Source organism: Sinocyclocheilus rhinocerous, unplaced genomic scaffold, assembly GCF_001515625.1.
Source record: "Sinocyclocheilus rhinocerous isolate Xijiao unplaced genomic scaffold, SAMN03320098_v1.1 scaffold153, whole genome shotgun sequence".
NCBI classification, from domain to species: domain Eukaryota; kingdom Metazoa; phylum Chordata; class Actinopteri; order Cypriniformes; family Cyprinidae; genus Sinocyclocheilus; species Sinocyclocheilus rhinocerous.
Genome location: NW_015660878.1, coordinates 1,294,257 through 1,322,199, shown reverse-complemented (window position 1 = coordinate 1,322,199; position 27,943 = coordinate 1,294,257). Strand labels below are relative to the sequence as shown.

At 35.5% G+C, this 27,943-nt stretch overlaps 3 protein-coding genes and 1 long non-coding RNA gene across 6 annotated transcripts in view; 1 reads left to right on the top strand and 3 right to left on the bottom strand.

Annotated features, from left to right (window-relative positions):
• Nucleotides 1-219: 219 nt before the first annotated feature.
• LOC107725648 (calcium-independent phospholipase A2-gamma-like) lies at nt 220-16,401 on the bottom strand. The gene is made up of 10 exons (XM_016534993.1): nt 16,295-16,401; nt 12,878-13,916; nt 11,714-11,863; nt 11,454-11,605; nt 10,387-10,481; nt 10,132-10,303; nt 9,554-9,611; nt 9,275-9,469; nt 1,788-1,986; nt 220-632 (listed from the first exon to the last, which is right to left on the bottom strand). Exons 2-10 carry the CDS (start codon nt 13,733-13,735, stop codon nt 358-360), a joined length of 2,154 nt encoding a protein of 717 aa, XP_016390479.1. The 5' UTR covers nt 13,736-13,916; nt 16,295-16,401; the 3' UTR covers nt 220-357.
• Nucleotides 16,402-17,502: 1,101 nt separating this feature from the next.
• Nucleotides 17,503-23,706, bottom strand: LOC107725647 (coiled-coil domain-containing protein 87-like). 2 transcript variants are annotated; one of them, XM_016534991.1, is made up of 19 exons: nt 23,545-23,706; nt 23,312-23,463; nt 22,676-22,926; nt 22,412-22,556; nt 22,248-22,341; nt 21,308-21,387; nt 21,057-21,211; nt 20,840-20,960; nt 20,540-20,740; nt 19,944-20,063; nt 19,699-19,814; nt 19,479-19,608; nt 19,265-19,371; nt 18,899-19,014; nt 18,765-18,796; nt 18,344-18,508; nt 18,142-18,256; nt 17,873-18,015; nt 17,503-17,791 (listed from the first exon to the last, which is right to left on the bottom strand). In XM_016534991.1, exons 1-19 carry the CDS (start codon nt 23,690-23,692, stop codon nt 17,552-17,554), a joined length of 2,631 nt encoding a protein of 876 aa, XP_016390477.1. In that variant the 5' UTR covers nt 23,693-23,706; the 3' UTR covers nt 17,503-17,551. The 2 variants fall into 2 exon arrangements, with proteins under 2 accessions (XP_016390477.1, XP_016390478.1); XM_016534992.1 differs by having other exon boundaries at nt 18,899-19,011.
• Nucleotides 23,707-24,750: 1,044 nt separating this feature from the next.
• Nucleotides 24,751-27,694, bottom strand: LOC107725602 (uncharacterized). Its single transcript, XR_001638143.1, has 3 exons — nt 27,620-27,694; nt 27,430-27,529; nt 24,751-24,831 (listed from the first exon to the last, which is right to left on the bottom strand). It is a non-coding gene; the product is annotated as an uncharacterized LOC107725602 (long non-coding RNA).
• The window catches only part of LOC107725599 (interferon regulatory factor 6-like), a 9,685-nt gene continuing 6,517 nt past the window's right edge, over nt 24,776-27,943 (top strand). The window contains exons 1-3 of one of the 2 annotated variants that reach the window (XM_016534920.1): nt 24,776-25,026; nt 26,654-26,708; nt 27,628-27,750. In XM_016534920.1, coding sequence (XP_016390406.1) covers nt 26,658-26,708; nt 27,628-27,750 — 174 coding nt within the window. In that variant the 5' untranslated portion in view covers nt 24,776-25,026; nt 26,654-26,657. Of the gene's footprint in view, nt 25,027-26,596; nt 26,709-27,627; nt 27,751-27,943 lie in introns of both variants that reach the window. The other variant, XM_016534919.1, reaches the window with a different exon arrangement.

Genomic DNA, 27,943 nt, shown 5'->3' with positions numbered 1-27,943 from the left:
CAATAACAATAAAGCCTTAAAATCAAACTAAAAAGTTTTAAATCTTCATATGTCCTCGTCAATATGAGGCAACAGACTTGATTCCCTGTTTTAAACTGTCATATGGCAACATATGTAAAGCAGTTGGGAGTTCGGTGCCTTGCTCAAGGGCACCTCAGTCGTGGTATTGAAGGTGGGAGAGAGCGCTGTACATTCACTCCCCCCACCTACAATTCCTGCCGGACCTGAGACTCGAACTCTCTAACCATTAGGCCACGACTTCCCCAAACATGTAACACGCACAGTTTACCTTGTTATATGATGAACAGACAATGGAGAAGGTCAGTGGTTGAGCTAGTTTGGTTTAGAGTGTGAGTTTCAGAGTTTGGAGCGAAGAGGAAGGCCATCGTACATGTCAGCTTTAAGTTGGGCCCATTCGGCTAGTTTCTGAACGATGCCCTTTTCTTGAGTGAGAACACTAGCCACTTTCTTTAACTTATTCTCGTTACGCTCCAGGTAGCGCCGACCCTCAGCCTGCAGGAAGTCCAGCCTCTCCTGTCTGTTTTCATCCAATGAGATTTCTTCACTCATGTAAGGGTTAAAGCGAAAATAAGTGTTCGGGGGGAGGAGGGCGTCCAGCATTGAGTGGACCTCTATAGTATAAGAAGAAGAGGTTTACGTAGTGAGTGACAAACAAAAAACAATAGAATAATAGCAAGGTTTTATTACTGATTTATTATTTTTATGTTTCATTATGTCATATCAGTTTTCATTATTTCATTTTTTTTTTCCAATAAAAAAATAGATACGTTATTATTTAAATTAAATTCAATTAAAGTTTTTTTTTTTACATTTCTCGTGTCAAAAGATTTATATAATCTTTATTCTTATGGAATTAGTTTTCAAAATGATGAATTACGGTTCAAAGGCTTTATATAAACTTTTAACATCAGACTGAAATGATGTCTGGGATCCTATGGGATATGCAGAGCTGTAGGTGCTACATTTTCTCATTATTCAGAAGACCCTGGACTTTCCTTTGTGGCAGATTCAACCAGGCATCATAACACAAGGAGATATCATTAGTGGTCTATGCAGTAAGACAAATAATATAACAATGTTTCATTATTTAAAATGCTCCTATAATTTTTTATTTATATTATATAATTTATTAAAGCTGCAGTCACTTTTTTTGCATTCAAAATTTACAAAATTTATATAATAAGCGAGTACACCATGAATCCATTTTCCAAACCGTGTTTTTGGCTTGTCCTGAATCACCACGGTACACCTATAATAAGTGTTTATATTCGGACTATTTTAGACTGGTTCGGGTAGGTACCGCTGCGGAGTAGCCCAGCGCCTGCGTGATTCGCCATAGACATAAACAGAGAGAAGTAGCTCCGGCTACAATGTTCTTCCGCAAGACGCACGCAGTTCTGTTTATTAACCGCTAGAGCGCCAGAAGTTACGGACTGCAGCTTTAAGTTTGAATACATTTTATATAATTTATTTCAATGTTTAAATGGTTAAAATTTAATTAAACTATATTATTTATTTATTTTTCTTCATTTAATGCAATTTAATTTGATTGTTACAGATGATTATTCTTATTGATTCATTTTCTAAATGATCCAATTCAGTTAAAATCAGAGTGAAAATCAAATTCTCTGGGAACTTAAAATAAACCTCGGCTGCTCAACTTTGGGATCCTTCAAAGGGATATGCAGAGCTGTAGGTGCTACACAGCAGCACAGAACAACACAGGGGCAGCGGAGAGATGTGATCATGTGACCCCATCATCTCACCTTCAGTGTCAGTGGCGCTGCTGATGACATTGGTGAGTTTGGTCTTCAAGCTGGTATAAGTGCTCGAGCTGGTCTTGCCTACGGTTTCGTATCGGCCTGTGCCCAGAGATACCACACACTGCACAGGTGTGTTGGGCCACAAACACTTGCTCTCATGGATGGCCAGAGCGGTAGGGTTGTTGATCAAGAGACCACCGTCCTGGATAAAATCAAAAATCAATCAAATTTTAACAACATCACAGCCAGGTATCAAGTGAGGTTCGTGTGTGCTCTATCACAACTGGAGAAACTAAAATATAGTATTTAAAAGAAATGTTCAGTTTCTGCCAAAATAACTGATTCTATTCTTGTCCAAAAGCAAGGCTTCTTTGTGGAAATCTGGGTTATTCTTTGAAATACTAGAGGTACGACATAAAAAGGTGAATTTGCATTTCTAGCTGATATGATTATGGGAATCATCACTGTAGAGCATAATGGATGCAGGATCTCTCTGCAGGAGACGTAGGTATGTGTTCATTTCACCTGAGGCATCAGAAATGCATTTACTTGGTATCATCCTTCTCTGTTTCCATGCCTCTCTTAAGGAGCACATCAGAGAAAACAAGATGAAATCGTCCACTAGACAGCATCCCTCATTTCTCTAGTAATGCCCTACATTTTAGTGACACGGATACTGATGTGTATCAGTGAACTGCAAGCTGCTTTCCGAGTCCAAAGATAACGAATGATACCTCATCAAAGCAATCCAAAGATAATTAAAGGGATATTTCACACAGAAATTAACATTCAGTCATCATTTACCCGTTCTCATGACTTTCAAAACCTGTATGACTTTCTGTCTTATGTAGAACACAAAAGGAGATGTTTAGCAGAATGTCCAGGCTGCTCTTTTCCATATAATGAAAGTAAATGTTGACCGTGCTTGTCAAGCTTATGGTTCACTCTGTTACTCTCACATAAAATCACATTAGAAGACTTGGAACATGATGCATGAGTTATTTAGATTATGATGCTTTTATACTGTTATTTTTAGCAAGAATTAAAAAAAAATACAGAAAAAAAATCCACTTTGTAACATGGTTATAATAGTTAACTAAAACTTAAACTACAATCATTAAATAAATAATCAAATGTTACTTGAACAATGGGATAAAATAAATGTTACTTGAAAAAAAAAATCAGCTAGTTGCCATTTTTTTCCAGCTAGAAACAATTCTCAATTTCATGTAGTTTAACTAATGTACCTGTACTAAAATAACAAACTAAAACTGAAATATAAATGAATAAAAACTGCAGAGATATCATGAAAAAAACAACAAAACTTAAAATAAAAAAATAAAATATGAAAAATAAAAATGAATTCAAACTATTAATAAGAACTACAATTGCGTCTCAAAGATACTATTAACACTGCTTTGTAAGTATAAGAGCAGCATGAAAAACTCATTTTGTGATCCACAGGAGAGAGAAAATCATATCATATATCATATGAGTCAATGATGACAGATCTTTCATTTTTGGGTAAACTATTCTTTTACTGAAAGAATCAATGAAGAAGAAAAACAGCCAAACAGTTGAGGACTGACTTCTTGTTTGATGGTAGAGAGTCCTTGAGGAGAGTATGCATAACAGATTACAGGCCTGGCATGTGGAGAAGAAACTGAAGAGCTATTCAGAGCAAGAAAGAGAGAGAGAACGAGCGAGAGATAGAGAGAGGTTCTGCCATTGGTGGCATTCGGATATAACCGGGCATCGAGTGCTCTGTTGGCAACAGGTTTTAGAGCCAAGAGCCTCCACTACATTTGCATTTTAATGAGGACACATTCATCCCACACAGCAAAAACATACATCAAAACATCGCACAGCAGCTTTGAATGCGGAATTATGGAAACCTATTGAATGTGCATTAAGTGGGTTTGCTTGGCCCTTAGGCCAACATTTTTTTTTTTTAATCAACTACACAGACTATTAGATGAAACATGAATACCATCTAAAAATTGATCATTCTCATCTTGTTCGCCAATAAATTAGGCCTTCCCTGAGGACAATGTCACTCCAAATTTCCAGTCTAGTGTTCTCCAAAGAACATTTGACCGCAAAATGAGGATTATATCTGATGGACGCATAAAAGCATCATGTGGGTCAATGGTACATAAGAGTGTCCTTTATAAAGAAAGGGAAGAATCTTTTTAAAGGAAGGACAATTTCTGGTTGCACCATAAGACTTTGATTTGGTGGACAAAGGTTTTCAACTATTAATAAAAAGTGAACAACATTTTGTTGAAATATAATTTTTTTATCTACAAATAATAATAAAATAATAATTTTATGCCCCCAAAAAATATCAAAATGAATTTTAATTCAGAATCTAACTGTATTTTTATGTGTTTTGAATAAATTAATAGATTAAAATATATAAATGTATAAATGAACAGACAAGAAATCACGTTATTTACTTGTGATATATATTTAATATATCAAAAAATATCAAAATTCATTTTAATTCATGAATGGGCTGTATTTTTTATGTATTACACATAAATGAATATAGAAAATCCTTATGTATAAACTAATAGAAAAAAAAAAGTCATTTACCCATGTGATATATCAGGACATTTTATTTTATTTTATTTTATACCACCTAAAAATATCAAAATGAATTTTAATTCAGAATCTAACAGATTTTTTATGTATTTTGAATAAATTAACAGATTAAAAATATTTATAAATTAACAGAATATTTATATTTTGTTTAGTGTATGCCTCCAAAAAATAGAAATGGATTGTATTTTGAATGTATTCTGAATAAATTCATATAATTAATTTTTTTAAATATTATTAAAAAAAAATATTTACATTTTAAAAATAATGAATTTATTAGTTACAATCCTTCACATGCTGTTTTATCCCACCATTTCTAATAACAGGCCCATCTTCCAATTGACCTCAGAACTCATCGGACTCTGACTGAATCTGGGCATTCATTTAGCTCGGTGACCAACAGCTTTATTGGCCTTTTTGGGACAACAGGGACATTGTGAAAAGCTGTATGCGAACTTGGTGGGTGTCAATAGGCAGACGGACAGAATGACGCCTTCCTGATGGCTCAACAGGCACCGCTGAGGGCTACGATTCAACATTAACGTCTGCCGCTTGGCTGATGAAATCTCAGGCTGTGAGGGTGCGTTCAGTGTGGCAGCGGTGGGACCGTGCCAGTTTGAGCTGGATGAAGACAGACCTGACAGCTACTCAAGGGCAATGCAGACACATGAACTACTCAAAATCATACACTTTCCCTTAAAAAAACTGGTTTGTGTATCCACAAAAATTGATGCATATTGCAAATACGCAGCCACACTTTAAAGCTACGATGAGATTCTGAGAGAAGCGGATCAGAGAAGTGAGAGGAGTCTAAATAATCTCTCTGACAGCAATCTGAGAGCCGAACTGAAGTGCTCTAAGTGACGGCACTCAAGAACAACACTAATGAGTCTGAGGAAATAGCCTGAGTGCATGTATGTGCAGAGTTCGCTTTTCCTCCCTCTTCTGACAAGAACCTAAAAGGGTTTGTAATGATTTTCAATACTGCAAGATGTCTGTGCACGGATGATGTCTCAAATAGTCAGAGCACTTGGATCTTAACATGTTAAAAAAGTCATATCATAATAATTAGCCTTAAAAACTTAAGGATTAGTTGAGAGCAAAACGGAATATAATGCAGAATATGCAGACCGGACTTTGCGTGCTTTACCTGGTGGAGGTCATTTCCTAGTACAAATTCCTGGAAGTATCCTGGAGCAGCAGAGGATGCTCGAATGGCCTGCCACATTTTATGCTGGCAGCCGCCCAAGTAGTGTGAACGAACCCCTGGCAGGAAGTCATAATTCCTGAAGACATACGCCTTCAGCGGCAGGCCTCTGTTCACTATGGTGCTCACTGCTGACACCTAGAGGAAGCATTGAGGGATTTATCTAAACAGTTAAACGATGAGAATTGCATTTTTTTTTTACAAGTATATATTGAAACCCACCTTAGGGCATTTAGGGTTCTTGGAAGTCTCAATCATTAGTCCAGGCCCCATTCTTTCTCTGTTGAGAAACAAAACGTTAAAATAAAACAAAATGTAAACATTAAACGAGCAACACATTGTACTACAATCACTTTACTGTATAATATCTCTATTTATTACTATTTATTTTTAAGTTTATTTTGTGTCTCTTTACCGCTGTTATTTTATTATTATGCTACTCTATTTTTTTTATTAGTATTTATTTTTGCTTTCATTTCAGCGTAGTTTTATACGTGTCTCTTTACCTTTATTATTTGGTTATATTATATTAATATAATTATATTATATTATTTATTACTTTTTTATTAATTTGCTATTTCTATTTTTAGCTCCAAACTTTTGTTGCACTTTACAATGACAATAAAGTAAATTAAATTAAATAAATAATACAATTCTGTTTCATATGGGCTTGTTTACGTCACTTTTCAAATAACTTGTAAAAAATTCAAATAAAATGAAATACAATATAAAACAAAATAAAGTAAAAATTTTTAAAATAAAATAAAATAAAATAAAGCTTTTTCACTTCATTGTCTTACTTGAGGATCTCTTCCCAGATCTGGCTGTCATAGTACGCGTGACTCCAGCCCATTTTCACTGTGCCCACAATCAAGTTCTGTTTAAAGACATCAGACCCCAACTTCCGATAGAGTTCCTCACACTCATCCAGAGGGATCTGGAACACACCCAGCATACAGGCCAGGATGGCCCCTAAGAAAAAAAACAACACAGATTTAAAGGAAGGTTCATTCCTATATCTAATAGACATTTTCCAAGTAGTTATAATAATATACCTGTACTAACTCCACATATGTAGTCAAACAGCTGATAGATGGGCTTCCCTGTCAAACTCTCCAGCCTGTGCAAAGCCTGTAATGCAACCAAACCCCTACAAAACAATTACATCAAATTACAGGCCTGCACACAGAGCATTTTAACTGCATATATAGTATTCATCTTATAACATGAAACATAAGGATAAGGATTCACTGAAACAAAATAAGAGTTCAAGAGTAGTTGACATAGATCAGTGGTTCCCAAACTTTTTGCAGCGTGCACCCCTTTCTAGTGTTTGACACATGTCAAGCACTCCCACCACCGTACTACGGTTAAACACCACATTTTTTACTGCAATACAAGTATAAATACACGTATTCACTGTATACACGGCTTGACATTAACTCTTTTGCTTACCAGCCACTGTGGCTAGTGGTTTTCCAAAATTACTAGCCACTCAGCATTTTCACTGGCCACAATTTTGTTGCTGGAAAATTAAATTTTATATGACTAAAGTTACTGCATATTAAAATATATTTGAATTGATTTCCAGGTCTTTTTTTTGTTGTTGCCTATAAAAAGGGCATTTCCCCCTAACCTTGGGCATCGAGTGCTCTGTTGGCAACAGGTTTTAGAGCCAAGAGCCTCCACTACATTTGCATTTTAATGAGGACACATTCATCCCACACAGCAAAAACATACATCAAAACATCGCACAGCAGCTTTGAATGCGGAATTATGGAAACCTATTGAATGTGCATTAAGTGGGTTTGCTTGGCCCTTAGGCCAACATTTTTTTTTTTTAATCAACTACACAGACTATTAGATGAAACATGAATACCATCTAAAAATTGATCATTCTCATCTTGTTCGCCAATAAATTAGGCCTTCCCTGAGGACAATGTCACTCCAAATTTCCAGTCTAGTGTTCTCCAAAGAACATTTGACCGCAAAATGAGGATTATATCTGATGGACGCATAAAAGCATCATGTGGGTCAATGGTACATAAGAGTGTCCTTTATAAAGAAAGGGAAGAATCTTTTTAAAGGAAGGACAATTTCTGGTTGCACCATAAGACTTTGATTTGGTGGACAAAGGTTTTCAACTATTAATAAAAAGTGAACAACATTTTGTTGAAATATAATTTTTTTATCTACAAATAATAATAAAATAATAATTTTATGCCCCCAAAAAATATCAAAATGAATTTTAATTCAGAATCTAACTGTATTTTTATGTGTTTTGAATAAATTAATAGATTAAAATATATAAATGTATAAATGAACAGACAAGAAATCACGTTATTTACTTGTGATATATATTTAATATATCAAAAAATATCAAAATTCATTTTAATTCATGAATGGGCTGTATTTTTTATGTATTACACATAAATGAATATAGAAAATCCTTATGTATAAACTAATAGAAAAAAAAAAGTCATTTACCCATGTGATATATCAGGACATTTTATTTTATTTTATTTTATACCACCTAAAAATATCAAAATGAATTTTAATTCAGAATCTAACAGATTTTTTATGTATTTTGAATAAATTAACAGATTAAAAATATTTATAAATTAACAGAATATTTATATTTTGTTTAGTGTATGCCTCCAAAAAATAGAAATGGATTGTATTTTGAATGTATTCTGAATAAATTCATATAATTAATTTTTTTAAATATTATTAAAAAAAAATATTTACATTTTAAAAATAATGAATTTATTAGTTACAATCCTTCACATGCTGTTTTATCCCACCATTTCTAATAACAGGCCCATCTTCCAATTGACCTCAGAACTCATCGGACTCTGACTGAATCTGGGCATTCATTTAGCTCGGTGACCAACAGCTTTATTGGCCTTTTTGGGACAACAGGGACATTGTGAAAAGCTGTATGCGAACTTGGTGGGTGTCAATAGGCAGACGGACAGAATGACGCCTTCCTGATGGCTCAACAGGCACCGCTGAGGGCTACTATTCAACATTAACGTCTGCCGCTTGGCTGATGAAATCTCAGGCTGTGAGGGTGCGTTCAGTGTGGCAGCGGTGGGACCGTGCCAGTTTGAGCTGGATGAAGACAGGCAGAGAGGCAAAAAGACCTGACAGCCACTCCAGGGTAATACAGACACATATTCAAACCATGAACTATTCAAAATAATACGCTTTCCCTTACAAATCTGGTTTGTGTATCCCTTCTGTATTACAAATCTTGATGCATATTGCAAATACGCAGCCACACTTTAAAGCTACGATGAGATTCTGAGAGAAGCGGATCAGAGAAGTGAGAGGAGTCTAAATAATCTCTCTGACAGCAATCTGAGAGCCGAACTGAAGTGCTCTAAGTGACGGCACTCAAGAACAACACTAATGAGTCTGAGGAAATAGCCTGAGTGCATGTATGTGCAGAGTTCGCTTTTCCTCCCTCTTCTGACAAGAACCTAAAAGGGTTTGTAATGATTTTCAATACTGCAAGATGTCTGTGCACGGATGATGTCTCAAATAGTCAGAGCACTTGGATCTTAACATGTTAAAAAAGTCATATCATAATAATTAGCCTTAAAAACTTAAGGATTAGTTGAGAGCAAAACGGAATATAATGCAGAATATGCAGACCGGACTTTGCGTGCTTTACCTGGTGGAGGTCATTTCCTAGTACAAATTCCTGGAAGTATCCTGGAGCAGCAGAGGATGCTCGAATGGCCTGCCACATTTTATGCTGGCAGCCGCCCAAGTAGTGTGAACGAACCCCTGGCAGGAAGTCATAATTCCTGAAGACATACGCCTTCAGCGGCAGGCCTCTGTTCACTATGGTGCTCACTGCTGACACCTAGAGGAAGCATTGAGGGATTTATCTAAACAGTTAAACGATGAGAATTGCATTTTTTTTTTACAAGTATATATTGAAACCCACCTTAGGGCATTTAGGGTTCTTGGAAGTCTCAATCATTAGTCCAGGCCCCATTCTTTCTCTGTTGAGAAACAAAACGTTAAAATAAAACAAAATGTAAACATTAAACGAGCAACACATTGTACTACAATCACTTTACTGTATAATATCTCTATTTATTACTATTTATTTTTAAGTTTATTTTGTGTCTCTTTACCGCTGTTATTTTATTATTATGCTACTCTATTTTTTTTATTAGTATTTATTTTTGCTTTCATTTCAGCGTAGTTTTATACGTGTCTCTTTACCTTTATTATTTGGTTATATTATATTAATATAATTATATTATATTATTTATTACTTTTTTATTAATTTGCTATTTCTATTTTTAGCTCCAAACTTTTGTTGCACTTTACAATGACAATAAAGTAAATTAAATTAAATAAATAATACAATTCTGTTTCATATGGGCTTGTTTACGTCACTTTTCAAATAACTTGTAAAAAATTCAAATAAAATGAAATACAATATAAAACAAAATAAAGTAAAAATTTTTAAAATAAAATAAAATAAAATAAAGCTTTTTCACTTCATTGTCTTACTTGAGGATCTCTTCCCAGATCTGGCTGTCATAGTACGCGTGACTCCAGCCCATTTTCACTGTGCCCACAATCAAGTTCTGTTTAAAGACATCAGACCCCAACTTCCGATAGAGTTCCTCACACTCATCCAGAGGGATCTGGAACACACCCAGCATACAGGCCAGGATGGCCCCTAAGAAAAAAAACAACACAGATTTAAAGGAAGGTTCATTCCTATATCTAATAGACATTTTCCAAGTAGTTATAATAATATACCTGTACTAACTCCACATATGTAGTCAAACAGCTGATAGATGGGCTTCCCTGTCAAACTCTCCAGCCTGTGCAAAGCCTGTAATGCAACCAAACCCCTACAAAACAATTACATCAAATTACAGGCCTGCACACAGAGCATTTTAACTGCATATATAGTATTCATCTTATAACATGAAACATAAGGATAAGGATTCACTGAAACAAAATAAGAGTTCAAGAGTAGTTGACATAGATCAGTGGTTCCCAAACTTTTTGCAGCGTGCACCCCTTTCTAGTGTTTGACACATGTCAAGCACTCCCACCACCGTACTACGGTTAAACACCACATTTTTTACTGCAATACAAGCGTTATACTTATATTCACCCAGAGGAGTCTGTGTCTATCAAAATAACCATTTCATTGGTCAGGAATAAGGTTGAATGTTGGGCTTGAGTTAGTGTCACCCAATGACCGACTCATTCACAATTAAGACATTAACTTTTTTTTTTTTTTTTTTTACATTTCAGAATATAAAAACGTATGAAAATGTGTGTACAAGGTAATATATAAGGTATAAATACCTCGTCACAGTTTATTTTATCACTACTTTTAATTACATTTTAGCTTTTTGCTGCTCACTTAAATTCAAAACACTTAAATTTAAATATTCCATATAGTTTTTAATTGATAATTATAATTATATATATATATATATATATATATATACACACACACACACACACACACAGACAACTACACATTATTTATAATTAAAACATTTTTACTTAGATTAAGTAAATCATATCTTAAGAATATCATATTCCACTGCTGTGACTTTATTTTATTTTATTTTTAATATATATTTTATTTTACATTTTATTCTTGGTAAAATCATGACAAATTTAAAGTATGAAAATTAGCCTACGATGATGGACAACACCTAAAGGGATTGCAAAATTGTGTCAGTTCTATTTTTGGATGACCTACTTTTAGGTAAATTTGGGCTGACCTACTTTTATCTTAAAGTACTTTCACAATCTGTTAACTTTAGGTTAATCATTTTCCCCAGCTGTCATGTGTCTGTCACCTGGTCCCTCCTCCGTCGATGGAGAGGACACGTATCCCTCTGCCTTTGACCGGGTCAGTGTAGCCCACCAGGGCCAGAGCCTGTCTCACTGCAGCCTGCAGATTGACGTCTCTTGCCTGCCTCAAACGCAGCAGACACGGGATGACCTTCTCCTACAGCCAGCAAGAGAAAGGACGAAATGAAACATAGAAAGTTATCGACGGAGATTACAATGTACAAAAATAAATCCGGATATGGCAGATGGTTGGACACAAACGTACAGTGACTGCCACCCCTCTGGTCTCAGGAAACTCCAGCAGATGGAAGCTCAGTTCCTCCACCCTGCAGATGGTGATCTTCACATCAGTGACTCGTTGAAGACTCTTGACCAGTGCTCTGGTTCGGTTATCCACACTAACACGTGCTATAATCTACAGACACACAGAACAGTTACATTTAATCCTTAAACATTACAATCAATGTTTTCATTACAATCAATGTTTCAGCTTCTAACAAAAGGAAGTTTTGGGTGATAACTGGCCCCAAAATCAATTATTATATTATATTATATTATAATTGGCACAAAGGCAATGGGCTTCATTTATAAAACATGAGCAGAAGGCACTACAGTGGCATGCGAATTGCGAACGTTTGGGAACCCCTTGCAGAATCTGTGAACGTGAATAATTTTAACAAAATAAGAGAGATCATACAAAATGCATGTTATGTTTTATTTAGTACTGTCCTGAGTAAGAGATGTTACATAAAAGATGTTTACATATAGTCCACAAGACAAAAAATTGCTGAAATTATTAAAATAACCCCCTTCAAAAGTTTGGGACCTCTTGGTTCCTTGGTACTGTGTGTGGCATAATTTCAGCTATCTCTCTTATTTTGTTAAAATTATTCACATTTTCACAGATTCTGCAAAGGGTTCCCAAACTTTTGCATGCCACTGTACATGCAAATGTGTTCTGTTGAATAAATGTAGCATAATTAAGTCTTTCTTTAGGGCCAATACTTTTTTTGTATTGAAACAATAAAAAATCAGAGAAATAAAAATAATAATAAAAATATATATATACACACATTTCTCAAACAATATTTATTTTTTATAGAATACAGATTATAATAATAATTTTATATAATAAATATAATACAATTTATATAATTATAATTTATTTTTCATCAAATATTACTTTATTTTTAATAATAATAATTATTATTATTTATAGATTTTTTTGCATAAAGAAAATTACGCCAACTTGTAGGACCATATAATATTATTATTTCATTTAGGCAATTTTCGTTAGATCAACCCAAAAAAACTATACTGCCGACCACACTAAAATACCAAAGTTGGTATTTTAGTGGAAACACACGGCTTTCACTCAAAAAAGATCTCAATTAAACATTCTATCAAAATTAAAATTATATTAATCTACCTTCTCCCTCTGAGACAGCAGTCTCTGTGCTTTCTCGTCTGCCTCTTTTTTCTCCTTGCTTTCTGCACTCTTTGCATCCTGGGACGCGGTTAGTTCAGATCCAGAGGTTTTGTCCTTCTCCACTGTGCCACTCTTTGAATCCGCTCTGAACTTTGGGACGAGAGGAGCGATGTAGTTTCCTACAAAAGCCTGGACGCTGGGCCTGGGATAGGACAGGTAATGACTGATGCCTTTCCTTGGCGATATGGGGATGGTTGAAACACCCTCATCCTGAGCTTGGGCAGAAGGGGCTTGTGGACTTGGGACAGAGCCGTCCTTGTCAATAGCAGGGGGCGTTTCTGGTGTGGATCTATGGGACACAGGCACCGCCATTAGGATATGATCCTTGCTACTTTTTGGAAGAGTGCTAAGTTGGATCTGAGATGGTGAGGATGCCGTGTCTCGTGACCTTTTGTCATTTTGTGTGTCACTTCTAAAGTAGGTATTGACATGTTCAGCCAGGTGATTGTACATTTCATCAATGTTGGTTGTGAACGCTGCGGGCTGAAATCGTTGCAGTGTTTGCTTTGCAACCGCACTGGTTGTGTTTCCTGCACTGCTCGACAAATTGCTGAGAGATTTTGGGGCTTCTTTATGAGGTTCTGTATATTTTTTCACCTCTTTCTCCCTGGGCGGCTCAGGTGCCGCCATGGTCATGACAGCTCCGGCCTCTGCCTCGGGACATTCCACTTTAACCTCTATAGTTTTGCCCTGGGCGGCACCGGGTTTGAGGCGTGTGATCTTGGCGAGGAGGTCGGTGTTCACCGTTCCGCTCACGGCTTTGGTAACGGTGTCCAGTGTGCTCCTGATGCGCGACATGCGGCGAGGTTACTCGAGGGAATTCTGGGATATTCCTTGAGAAAACAGATGTGTGTGTGGATTGGGCATCAGAGCTGCTGAGCCCTGCAGAGCTTAGTCAAAGTTTTTGGCATTTCACATCCACTAAATAAGGACTCCATGATAATACATGAGGTAGGAGATTTTCTCATTTAAAGGCAACCTGTAACGAGAAAGATCGTTATTTGTTATTATTAAATTAATAATGTTTAATATTAAGAAATCAATCATATGTAAGAAACGATGCAGAAAATCCTAAGAACTGCATAGCATTATGTTAAAAACAGTCAGACTCAGAACCCTTGAGTAACTGCACAGCAACACCCTGTAATCACAATATCTAATATTCAAAGTAAATAAGATTTTATAAAAATGAAGGTATTTTCTGCATAAAGACAATGGGCTTCATGCATGAAACATGAACAGAACGAGAGCTTAATTTTCATGCTTTTTCAATATTTTTTCAAACAAATTCTCATTACTGTAATAAAGTATCAAAAAATGGTCCTGTTTTTAGTTCATACACAAAATGAAAACATAATAATTTATATTAATTTAATATTTTATTATTAAAATGTGCATACATTAAAAAGATTAGAATTAGCTTACCGGCAACCTGTAAATAGAAAGACTGGTATTTGTTTTATTAAATTAATGATATATAGTGTTACTAAGAATAATAAATCATCCAGGACATCTTAACACAATATTTCATATTTAAAGTGAATGAGTATAATGAAAGTAAGAAGAAAGTATATTTTGCATAAAGACAATGGACCTTATTCATGAAGCAAGAGCAGAATGAGTGCTTGATTTTCAATATAATAATTGTTCAACATTTTTTACAACAAAATGTCTTTACTGTAACACAGTAACAAACATTATCCTGTCTAAAAAAGAAAATATAATATTAATAAAATGGCATTTTTCTAAATGTAATAATATTTCGTTTTTATATAAATAAAATAGTAATTATATAAATCATTATTATTATTAAATACAATCATATTATTAAAAATAAAAACAAATGAAAATGATTAAAATGAGCATAGTGATAAAAGGTGTCACAATGCCAAAATAATATTAATGGTTTTAAAAATAGGCTTCATTTTCTGCATGCAAATGTTTCTCTCTCTCTTGATTTCTCATGCGTTATATTCAAAGTCGAACAGAACAAATGATAGAAGTAACTTAAGATCTCAAGTTTGTGAACGGATTGTTCTTTTGAGTCAGATCTTTTCAATGTATTATTGATTCAGTTCACAGCACAGGTCTGAATCATTAATTCATGAGTCAATTAATCTCACCAACTCCCAGTAGTTAACAGCTCACCGAAGGCGGAATTTTTCTATGAATAACAACTTAAACTTTCGGTTTGTTGCTGATACAAAGCTATGGTATGGTTTGAAAACTTGAAATACAGTTCACGATTCATATGGCAATGTGAAGTCTCCATTCATTCAACTAAACATGACAAAATAACAACTTCGAAATGTCTTCTTTTGTGTTCCACAGAAGAAAGAATGTCATACAAATATTTAACAATATAAGTAAAAATGTGGTGAGAAAATCCAAAAATAACAGTGGAATATAAAAGTAGGCTACTAAAATAATTTGTCAAACATCATGTTTTAGTGCACGGTCAGTCATCACCATGGAAACCCACGTCAACATTTCAGAAACACTGACAGCTATGGAGATGGACAGCGCAAATAACGCACAATGCGAGCATAAAATCAAAAACATCGACTGGATCTCAAGCAAAGACTTCACAATCGAGATCGGAGAGCAACAGATCAGACATTACATGGACACATGGGAGATAGAGCAGCCTGGCTGGCTCTACAGTCTGAGGTTTCTCCAGGAGACAGAGCTGGAGTTTAAAACGCAGTACCAGTACGAAGCCAAATGGAGCATGCCGACCCCAAGCGCCCCGATCCCGAGAGTCACATCTAGCGTGTATTTCACCATAGAAATCTCCAAAATCAAACCAAACACACTGCCGGTGGACGTTCACTTCCTCGTCGAAACCAACAGGTCCAAACATATTCCAGGACAAACGAGGTTCAGGGAGAAGTGGCTGATGGATGTCATTGAGAGCAAGACTTTGCTGATGGACACCGTTGACTTTTAATACTTCAAAACATGTCAATTTAACTCGCTGTTTACAAACGATCACTTTAAATGGAAATAAAGTAAAATAATTTAACTGATGCTTTATAAGGAAATAACGTTACTGTAGTATCACTAAAAAGGTCTCATATTTACCATAACGGGCTTTTTTTTTTTTTTGTCAGCGTAGCTCGAATCATCTTGAACGCTAAATGACTATTACCATAATAATAAATTGTTATCTCTGTATAAATGTAATATGTTTATAGACATAGTAATTTTTTGTTCATAAATGGATATTATTATTTTCAAGAGGCTGCTCTTTGGACCACTGGTGTTGTTTTGATCAGATAAGACTGCATGAAATAAATAATTCTGCTCTTTTAAGCCGGAGTTTGAAATATTAAGCATAAAAATAAGAAGACGTACCCGCTGATTCCTTATTATTCGCTGTCATTTTGTTAGAAATATCTAGAACAGAGACGTGTATGAATCCCAAATGGAAAATTTGACAGGAAACGTTTAGAAACAGAAAAGATGACGTGATGTGCACACAGCCAATCAGAGCGCCTCGAATCTCCTCTTCTCTTCTGTTGGTTGGAGACATAAAAACAAACGGGAAAGAGTGCACTGCCAACTACTGGGAGTAAGTGAAACAACATAACTCAACAAAAAACAAAATAAAACAAACAAAAAAGAGAGACAGAGAGAAAAGGTAATACAGTACATCATATTTAGAAACGTCTTATATATCCTATATAATCTTTATAAACAAAGAATGATTAGTTATCTACAAAAGGTAATTGTTGCATAGTAAATAGCAGAGTACAGTAATACTGTCGTGAAGGGGAAGTTAAGCACATAATATCTGTTACTATTCTGATATGTGTTGCAAGATAAAAGAAAGGACAGTGTATTTCCTGTGTCTAATATATATGTAAAATATTAAACTAACAGATAATAAAACAAGTTAATAATAAAATAACAATTAATTAAAAATGATTATTTAACATTGGTAATTTCTACACTACATATCATTTTATATGTATGTACAGTGTTGCAGGATTATAATATTTAATTAAAATTAAAACCACTAAAATAAGATAAACATTTAGTGAATAAACTTATTTTATTTTAGCTAGTTTAAAAATAAAAATGACAAAACCACACAACAAAATTACTAAAACTTTTAAATTAAAACTGGAAATATAAAAATTGAAAATATTAACATTAAAAATATTAATAAAAACTAAGAATATCTCAATGATTCTAAAATAACCCAACATGTATTTAATACGCAATTATTTGTAGAGTTGATTACTTCACATTGATATTGTTAGTTCTATTATATTATTTTTAGCATGCAATTTGTGTAATATAGACACTGTAAAACAAAATGCTAATTTTCACACAAAATGGATGTATGAAAAAATAAATGTACTTTTTCCCACATTTCATAATATATTTTCTGATTTTATTTCTAAGATGCCAAAACAAGGATATAGATATATAAAATAAATCATTAAATTTTTTTTACAAGTCTTAAGCCAACTCCTTTTCAAAGTCTGAAAGTTCTTCAGCAAACTAGTAAGAATATACTAAACCTGTAATCAAAATCAAACAGGTCTATAAAACTGACAGATCTTGCTTTATTTGCTAGTGTTTGGACTACAATGGTATATTTTTTTAGAGTTCACAGTGTTGCAATAATTGCCCATTTCTCTCACAGTGTGACAGAGGTTGTTCCTGGAGGGTTTGATGGTTGCCTAAGTGAAGCTCCTTGCTTTGGTTCAGAGGAGGAAGCCTTACAGGCAGAGCCATCCGTCCATCTACAAACATCTCCAGAGACTGGACCCGCCTCTCCTGCTGCAGCCAGTACAGCATCTCAGTACGGTCCCAGCGCATCTTCTCTCTGTACGGCCGACCCTGTGACAACCAAAACAGCAGCGAGAATGTTAAACAGCTGCAGATAACCAATGGTGTGTAACCAAGCTTTGATGCACTCACCTTATAGCTGATGTTGTCATTGAAACGGGTTGTGATGTGGCCCATAGTCTTGGACAGTTCTTGGTCTACAACTGAAATCTGAGAGTTGAGCTTCTCCCTTTGACTTGCCTCTTCCATTCTAGCGATGGATGAGCCATTATAACCTGTGTATTTGAAAATAATCTGTATCAGAGTCATTATTTGTTTTGATTCACTTCGCAAGAATCTTTCTAAATCTAAATCGGCAAATTTCAAGTGTCAGAATTCATTATTCTGTGCCTCTGATGCACCTCGCTGGAAAAATCTGTTGGGGTCAGATGCCTCCCGCTCAAAGTCTTCCAACCTGGAGAGCAAAAGCTCTCTCTTCTGGATCAACCGAGCAGCCTGCTCCCATGCAGCAATTGCCTGAGGGCACAAACACATCCACGTGACAACATAAATCCTGGATGAGAATGATGGAAAGCCAGGAGAGTTCATTATCATTATCTGTACCTCCTGCAGATGGTCCCTGTACTCATGAGAGCTGTATTTGATGGCCATGTCGAGTCGCTGTCCTTCTGGCAGATGCAGGGCATTCCAGACCCTCTCCAGCCTTACCTGCATCTGTTCTCCATCCAGAAGTCCAGCAGCTGGACCTTCACCTTCCTCTCCTTCAGACTGAAGAACATCAATCAAACAATCAATCAATCAATCTATCTGTCGATCTTTCTGTCGGTCTACCTATCTATCAGTCTATTATACAAAAAAGTGACTAGAAAGTGACTATGTGAGCTAGACTGTGTGCTTCAAACTTATTTCTGCTAAACAGAAGCCTGTACTAAAAATAACAGCGACATGACATGATAGACGAAGGAGTAATCAGTGGAAAACAGAAGTGCTGTGTTAGATTATGAGGAAAGGAACATGAACTCACTGCAACTTGTATTTCCTCTTCTGGATTTTTCTCTGAAACACAGATATTTCTGCATTCATTCATGCAGTTTTGGACACTAAATAACACATTTTCATAAATGTACCAGTATGTTTTAAAAGGAAACTATAACATGCCATCCAGTTCTGGTTCCCTTCCCAGTCCTCCCATCTCTATGGTGTTGATGTTCCAGAATCCAGGAACAAATTCTTGTTTCTGTCTCCTAAGTGAACTGATCCTTTCCTGTTGCCTTCTGGAAGAGATGACGATCAGATAAAAATGAACTTTATATGAATAAAATAACAATACTGTATAATAATATACATTCGTTAATATGTTGGTGTTTAGCCATTTGTTGACTGTCACAGTATAAGAAGTTGAAAGGATGTGTCATGGATGTTCAACATTTTACATTAGTTATAGAGAATAAAATAGTGCAAGTCATCATGCATCATTCTCATAGTAAATGTGGGAGGATAAACTAAAAAAAAAAAAACCCAGACCTTCTCCTTTCGTCTCTCTGCAGCTGAGCCAGCTTGTGTCTCTCTGCCTCTTCTTCATCATCATCACTGTCATACAGGTGAAACAGCACTGACAGATAATCAGAGTCCTTCAAAACCAGGGCACAAATAACACAAGCACAACAGTAAAGTCCACAAATCCTGAATATATTTAGCATTTATTACCCGTAAACACACACTCCTATTATAAACTAACCTGATTAGAAATGTAGTTAAGATAATCATCCATTGATAGCTGACATCTCCACCACTGAAACCAGGCTCTGTACGCTCGAGCGGTCGTATTCACAGGCCTCTTCCTGTTCGCAGCCCTCTCTGCTCTCTCGCTGCATTTATGCAAATCAATGAAAGATTTGAGATCATTTTGTGATGTGAAAGAACCACAAATACACACATAATAAGGAAGAAGAAAGCACCTGTGGGATATGCTGTATGGATTGGGCCTCCTGAGTGATGGGTTCATTAGTTGGTCATTAATCACTCTTTTTGGGCAGAATGTGACATTTGTCAGGGCAGGCTCAATCCTGGAGTCCTTTAAAAAGAATGAAAGCGTCTTTTAATATTCTCAACTTCATGATATGAGGATGTTGTGATATTTCACCTATAAAATATCTACATTTGAAAATACCACAGCTAATCCCCAAGCCCTAAATCAACTTACCTCATCAAAGTTGAAATACTTTGTTGAAATACTTTTGGATAACTCTTCAAAGACTTTGCTTATATCCATTTTTTCTTCAACCAAGTTCTGATCCATCAGAGTGACCGATGCGGAATCAATCTAGAGTTTTAGAATTATTCATATAAGCCAAATGAAATTTCAGTGTCTATTTTATAAATGAGGTCTGGATAAAATATATCAATATATAAAAATATATATAAAAAAGAAAAGTAACTATATATCTAAGTGTTGTACAAATAAATTGAGATAAAATATAACTATTAAATGAAAAATTTAAAAATGGAAGGATTAGAAATGTTGCCTTGGCAATTCACGGAAATAAAAGTAAAAAGCTGAATTACTAAAATTAAAATTAAAACTAAAACCAAATAAAATGAAAAAGAAAAATAGGCAAATAGAAATATATATATATAAAAAACGAATTAAAAAAACGACAAAACAAAACAACAAAACTACTAAAACTTTAAAATAAAAAAACTGAAAATATAAAAATAAAAGCTCATTCAAAGTATTAATAAATACTAAAACAGTATATAAATAACACTAAAATAACACTGTTGATATCAGAGTATCACCTCTTTAGTGAGGTCATTGTAGACTGGTGGGTACATGCTGAGTTTGATGGTCTCTGGGAGAACCCTATCGGACACTTGGGCCGCTGCTGTGCGCATGATGTTTTGAGGAGAAAACGTCACACTGACCACATCTCCTTGTGGGTGCAGAGGTTTCTTCACAAGAACTTTGTGCTTCTTCGTTTCCTCCTCTTCCTCCATTTTCTAGAAAGAAATGCCCTTCTTTAAAGTCTGATTTGCAGGTGGCAATGGCATAGGTCTTGCACATAATTCTGTCTGCAGTGAGTTTATTTCTGTAAGTACCTGTAGTTTTTGTTTGAGCCTTTGGAGTCTGTTGGAACTATAGCAGGTTAGGGATTCTATAAGCGAGCACAGATCCGTCCCACAGTTACCATCATCCTTGAAATCTCTCTCCTGTAATAATCTAAAAACACACACACAATTGAGTTTCAGTTCCCATTACTCTTACACACAGACACAGGGATTATTATGTTGTAAGGGTACTTTGTAACAACCCAACCTCTTCAGATCTTCCGCAGTACTGATGCGTTTCTCCAGGCTGGAGGTAGGCTCTGTGGACAATAGGACTATTGGGGATGGAGGTGAATCGAGTAGCCTTATCTCCAGCTCCTCCAGCAGTGTTTCCCTCTGTAGGTCAGGCATGGAATGACATCCCTAAGAGGGTGGACGGAGAAATCCTTAAGGTTGATATGCAACTGTTTGAAAACTGCCACTATGGAATTTGTGCAATGGAATTGATTAAAAAGTCACCTTTATTCTGACCAACCGGTTTTGAGGCAGACTGTGATCCTGCTCTTGTTTCAGTATGTTCGACTTATTGGCTGTAGAACCTGGGCACATGCACAAATGACAGTATCCTGATGCCACATCCAGAATTATATCACTTTTAAAGGAAACTATGACTTGCCCCAAGAATGAATATTCTGTCATCATTTTTTATATTCTGATCCTCATGTCTTTACTGACCCTGTGCGACTTTCTTTCTTCTGTAGAAATAAGATATCTTAAAGAATCTTGCTACTGTTTACAGCAGCGCTGTGTAGTAAATGATTAGAAGTAATTTGGAGTACATAATCAGATTCTGAAAATTAAATATTTGTAATTAGATTCTATTAGATTTTAAAACACTCATATCAGACTACAGTTATTTATTGATTTTTTTTATTACAAGATTGCCTAATACACAACATTCCACACAGCATAAATGACATATTTAACATTTTTTGTGTTTTATTTTGATTGACTTTATTTTAAAATGCAATTCCTGCAATATTTAGGAACAGGAATGTGGTAAATAACAAAGAATGGAATACATTTTTGCTATTCTTTGCCATTTTTGATATTATTTGCTCTTTTTTAAAAAATAATTTTTCTCTATTTGTGTGTACATTTATACCAATATTGTACAAGAATTTTGATGAGTTAAGTCAAAAGTAATCTTAAAGAAATCAAAAAGTAGTCTGATTATATTACCTAAAATGTGCAATGTAATAGATTATGTTACTAACTACAATTTTTGTCAAGGACTACAATTTCTAAGTAATCTACCCAGCACTGGTTTTCTGTATAACGAACGTCAATGGATTCCAAAACAACATCGTACCCCATTGACTGATTGTAAGGTCAGAAGTGACAGAATTTTCATTTTTGGGTAAACTATCCCTTGTTGTATCTGTGTAACTTGCCATACATTGTGTGTCTGTCTTATAGGTGATTGGTTCCATGTTACAGGGCAGGAGGTCATACACACATTGCAGATCTAGCTCCCCGATTTTCTCCTGAATCTGTAGACACAGAAGTGAATTAATATGACCTTAACGTCTCTCTTTACAACTTGCACACACACAAGCGCACCTCTTTGAGGTCATCCTCCACTGCTTTTTCCCATGATGGGGCCGTCATGGACCTCTCATTGTTATGTGTAACAGCACTTTGTTTGCGCCTCCGTGCATCCTTGATTCCTGTGACAATCCTGCATCTCATGGAGCGAACATTCAAGCTGTAAACAGAAACAGTCACAATCTGCTATGAATAAGTAATGTCATGCTATATGTCACCACACTGTGTGATCAAACCCGTTTACGTCAGTGCAGTCTCGGTAAAAAGAGTCACACTCACAGACTGGTGCAGTCAATAGCGAGCTGAGCTGCCACCCTGCTGCGGTTGATATGATCTCTGAAGACGCCTCGCCTCCGTAGAGTCTCCATCAGGTGCAAGGATTGCAGAAACAGCTGCTCACAGATGTGCAGCACCTCACTGAAGGTCTGGCGGTTCAGCTGCACTTTCTCTTCCTGGGTCAGCGTGGTGTCCACAGACGGGGTTTTCAGGTCTTGCCAGATCAGACTCAGCTCAGAGGTCAACACTGCAGTCTGAATGACAAAAGCAAACAGAAAAGGGATTTAAACTCATTCAAATATCAATTCATAATTCTGAGAGCATTTTAAGTTTGCTGTTGACTGCATAAACATTTACTGTACAACTATACATGTTTGATTTGGCTTTATTTTATATATATATATATATATATTTTATTTTATTTTTATTTTTATTTTTTTTCAAAATAAATTGAAATGTTAAAATAAATGCCACTCTTTCAAAATTTCTATTCATCAAAGAATCCTGAAAAAAATGTATCACAATTTTGATAAAAAATAAATAAATAAGCAGCACAACTGTTTTCAACATTGATATTGCACAATTCAAAATGCTTCAGATGTTTGAAATATGTATTTACAGCATCTATTTGAGACTGACCAGAGACTGTCTGTCTTCATGGCTGATGGAGTAATGCTGTGATTTCTGGGTGATTCTCTCCTCCAGTTGTTTGCACAACTGTGTCAAAGAGGTTGGAGTGCTTTTATTCTTCTTATAAGCTGAAAACGCTGATTTCACCTCCTTAGACCTGTCTGAAGATGAATTTATAATAATGTGAGATTAATGTCAAAACTTCAAGAGTGAATTAACTAGCTTGTGAAGAAAGTACTAACCTGTCATCCTGTCAAAATTGACATCCATGTGGCAGAGTTGTGAAAGAGGTCTCAGAAAGCTATGAACCTCTTGACTGTGGACCATCATTTGGAGGTCCTCACATTTGATGTGCTCACAATCCTGTGTGCTTGATATTTCCCAATTCATTCCCAAAAAATTGATGTTGAAGACGTTGCATTACAGAAATGTTCTAAGCTATGTAATTAAATCAGCTGTGAAGTTTGACATTATGTTTTTAAGCTTTAAAAGCCTACTCATGCCAAATAAAGATGAAAAATAACTTCTGGGCTCCACAAAAACAAAAAAAAACAACAACAAAAAAAACTTTTCAGCATTCATTCAGTAACATTTAAGGTGCAAAAATTAAACGAAATCCTTATCAGTTGCAGTCTTCAAGTTTAAACCTGGTGCAAATCAACATCGCAACACTTTAGTGAATGTGACCTGATTTAAGTCACAACAATACTGAGTAAACTTTAAAATTACAATGCACAGGATTTAAAACACTGCTTTTACCTAGGCTATTGTGTACAGTCGTTTGAAGATTAAAAGCAAGATCGTTACGAAATAATAATGTATCCAATGTAATAAAGCGACTGAATAGTTCCGCATGCACGTCGTAATCCTAAAACAATTCAAGTTGCCCTGGAAACCCCCGGCAGGTCACGCACGACGTCATTGCGCAACTTTGGAATTGACGCCGCATTATTAATATCTTTTCCACTTTTTTGTTCATTTTAAACACTCTATAAATAAACTGTAAACGAAAAATTGTTAGTTTTTTTTAACTAACATGAAGTCATAAAACTGCATGCACAATAATAATTATTTACAAAAAAAATAATAACAAAACTGTTCAGTCTTGATAACAAAACAAAAAACAAAGTAGGCTCATACGGAAATCTACTCTTCTATGCTAGTCTAATAACAATCTTATTAATGAGCAGTTACTTTCTGTATTTATGCCAAATAGTAGGCTATATTTGATGAATATTTACGCTTCAGACATTAATTTTCTTCACAAATGATACAACAAACTTCACAATCAAAACAGTACAATCTGACCAATAAAAACAGGTTTTACCTGCTTTATTTTGTCTAATAAAATGCACTGACATTTTCTTATTGCATTAAGCTACACACTAAAACACAGACAAGGTGTAGATACACACACAGTGCATGTATGAAAAATGAAACTCACACCACTTCCGTTTACATTAGCCCCTGTCATCCGGAAGGGTGGTACCTGTTCAACTTCTGCAAATACGTCTTCTGTCGTCTCATGCCTGTAAAAAAAACAACATGGATATGAGAGAGTGCTGCTGGAGAGCTGCGATCAGTCATTCCTCGTCCATTTGATCTGCTGGAGCTGAAAGGACACACACAGACGCGGATCTAAACTCACCTGATCTATCTAAATGTGTGCGTCAGGTAAACGCTGAGCCGAGCCCAAGTCACCGTTTGGACACTTTTCAGTGCAGGTAAGTGATTTTAAGTTCGTTAAACCGTTTGCAAAAGTTACAGAGCATGAAATCTTGAGGGTTTTGTCGTATTATTTAGCTCTGGGCGCCTATTTACGGACAGGTGGGAATTACAGGTTTTTGGCTAAATTGTGACTTCTTCTTGAGTAATAGGCAGTGTTTATGTGTATCCTTTGTGTGTGTTTGCATGTAACTAATTTTAAAATAACAAAATGTTTGTCAATATCTAACAATACAGCCCTCTTTTGCTTATATTTTGAATCCAATGTTTAAAAAGTTCATTTTACATTTGACCTAATTACTAAATTCTAAAAACAACTAAATACAGAAGTAAATTAAATTAAATCAAATTAAAATATATATTTGTTTTGTATTTTCGGATCTGACAGTGGAGAGAAATTAAATAATACTAAGTGAAGTTTATTATTTTTTATTTAAATATCTAAAGAGAAATTGGGTGATTAAACATTGTGTGAAATGTCAAAATAAAAAAAATAAATAAAAAAACAAACTGCCAACATTATATAATAGAGTTATCTCTATTTGCTTTTGACTTTTTACCTTAATTTAACTTAAATGTTGAGTAAATACTAATAATGCATCAATAAATAAATAAAATAGATGCACTGTTTCCCAGAAGTTTCTCAAAACATAATTTATATGACTCGACATAAAGTTTCTTATGGGTGAACAAAAATAAAAGCAGCTTCTCTGGGGACCTTCACACATGCAATGCGAACCCTTCATTATTAACAACACCGTATGCATATGCTTAGAAAGTGAAGAACTACGTTTGCTAGTTACCTAAAGTGCAACAACAGAGGGTTTAAGGAACTAAATCAGGGAACACAGAACATAATCTTTATTTAGGTACCCCACCTACTTCTCCATCCAAAACCAAAATAACTCTTCCTCTTGTCAATTCATAATGAATTTAGTAGTATTTAGAACTTCCTTTATGGGAGTGCAATATCAAGACGCCATTTAAAACTCATTGAAAATATTCACATAAAGTCTCGCGACTCATGTCAGAATCAGAAGGATTGGCCTGGAAAGTTTCACAGCCTCTTTTTCATTTCTGCAGAAGTCACAGCCGTCATGAAAACAACTTAAAAAGTCTTTTTAGTGCAGACGGCGCTAAAGGTGGCGTTTGCGCTTGGCTGTCATTGTGCTCAGTCATGTTGTCGTTTATTTACAGAGGTAACATGACCTCCCTGCTACTGAGCTTTTTAAACTGAATACCCACATGCTTTCTATTTTCCCACGAGCACCTGCTTTGATATACGCGATTTGAGGACTTGGCAGAGGCCTGAAGGTTCACAGCTCGTCACATTTGTCATTGTGCTGCTTTTGTGTTTTCAAGATTTATTCAACCTTTTGCCCTAGAATTGTGTGGAGTGATACTTTTATAGATTTTTTTCAGCTTATCCATCTCCACACCTCTCTTTGGGGTAGACTTTGCAGATTCAGCTTATGATTAAGTTCCTCTCTGATAGTTGCCAATCTCCAGACTAAATCATCTGTCAACAATGTAACTATCCCTCTTTTTTTTGCCCCATTACGCTAATAGCTGACCAAAAGAACAGTGTTCACCGTTACCACTTCCTCCGAACCCCTCGTTTTCCAGCACCATGAGTGGTCAACCACGGAGGATCCGTCTGAAGCCATGGTTGCTGGCACAGGTGAATTGTGATTTACTATGCACACTGTCATTTTAAAGAGCATTTCTGAAGATAAGCCAAAAAACAAAATGATGTTCCAATGAACGATGACCATGTGCCGTCAAGCTCTATAAATGACCAAAAAGCACCATAAAAGTAGTTTTATGACGTTGATTATGCCACAATGCATCGATCCTCAAATCAGGTGATAAATCATGACACGGCATTTTTAAAATGATAATGATACTGAGTGCTACAGCAGATGGAAAGTTTTTCAGCGAATAATGACTTGAATTTCAGTCTTTTCCTCAGATGTCCATCAGAAAACTTGAAATATAGCACAAAGGTTGGAATGATAATTAAGTTATTTTAAAGTTGTACATTTAGCAATGTTTGCTGAATTTTTGTGGGCGAAATCCAGTGATTTTAATAGGGAATTGGAAGTTTTGCATGATGTCTAAAGATTTTCAGATTTCGCTTGGGCCATTAAATTTGCTGTGTTGACTAACAGAAAGCTGCTTGGTTTGAAAGTGACTTCTGTATGAGTTGTGATTCATACGTGGCGTACACTTTTGACAATAGAAAATTGGCTTTTTCTTGTGCTATTTTCTGTCATTATTGGAACTTGAATAGCCATTGGTCACTGTATGTTTTCAATGCAACAGAAGAATAGTTTTACTTTAACTTTTTAATTTTTCTGACTTCAGTAATATAACCTTGTCAAATTAATTTCGAAACCTACCAAGAAACACTTCATCAATGCTTCGATCTTCAAAGAGAAAAATATCAGTGTCCAGCTGCCATCTTGCTTTCATCCATACAGTACTTCCAGATATCAGCATCTAAAATGGAAGCAAAACTAGTGGAGGAATATTATTTGAAATCTTGGCATCCTGAGCTTGTTCTACATTAGTACAGTAAATATTTCTCACCCTGCCAGATTAACAGTGGGAAATACCCAGGACTGGACTGGCTCAATCAAGAGCGCAGACTGTTCCGGATCCCATGGAGACATGCCACCCGCCATATGCCTACCCTGGAGGAGGAGAACACTATATTTAAGGTGAATAATATGGTTTTGCCATCACCCATGCTGCTTTTGTAACCTTTTTTTGTATAAATTGAAGAAGTATTTCCCCATATAAGATCTTAGATTTAACACCAACCCAAGCCTCCTATATCTATTTTTTACTCCTGTACTCTTTCTGTTCTAAAGTTAGCACTGGGGGATTTTGGGGTTTTTGGGGTTTTTTTTG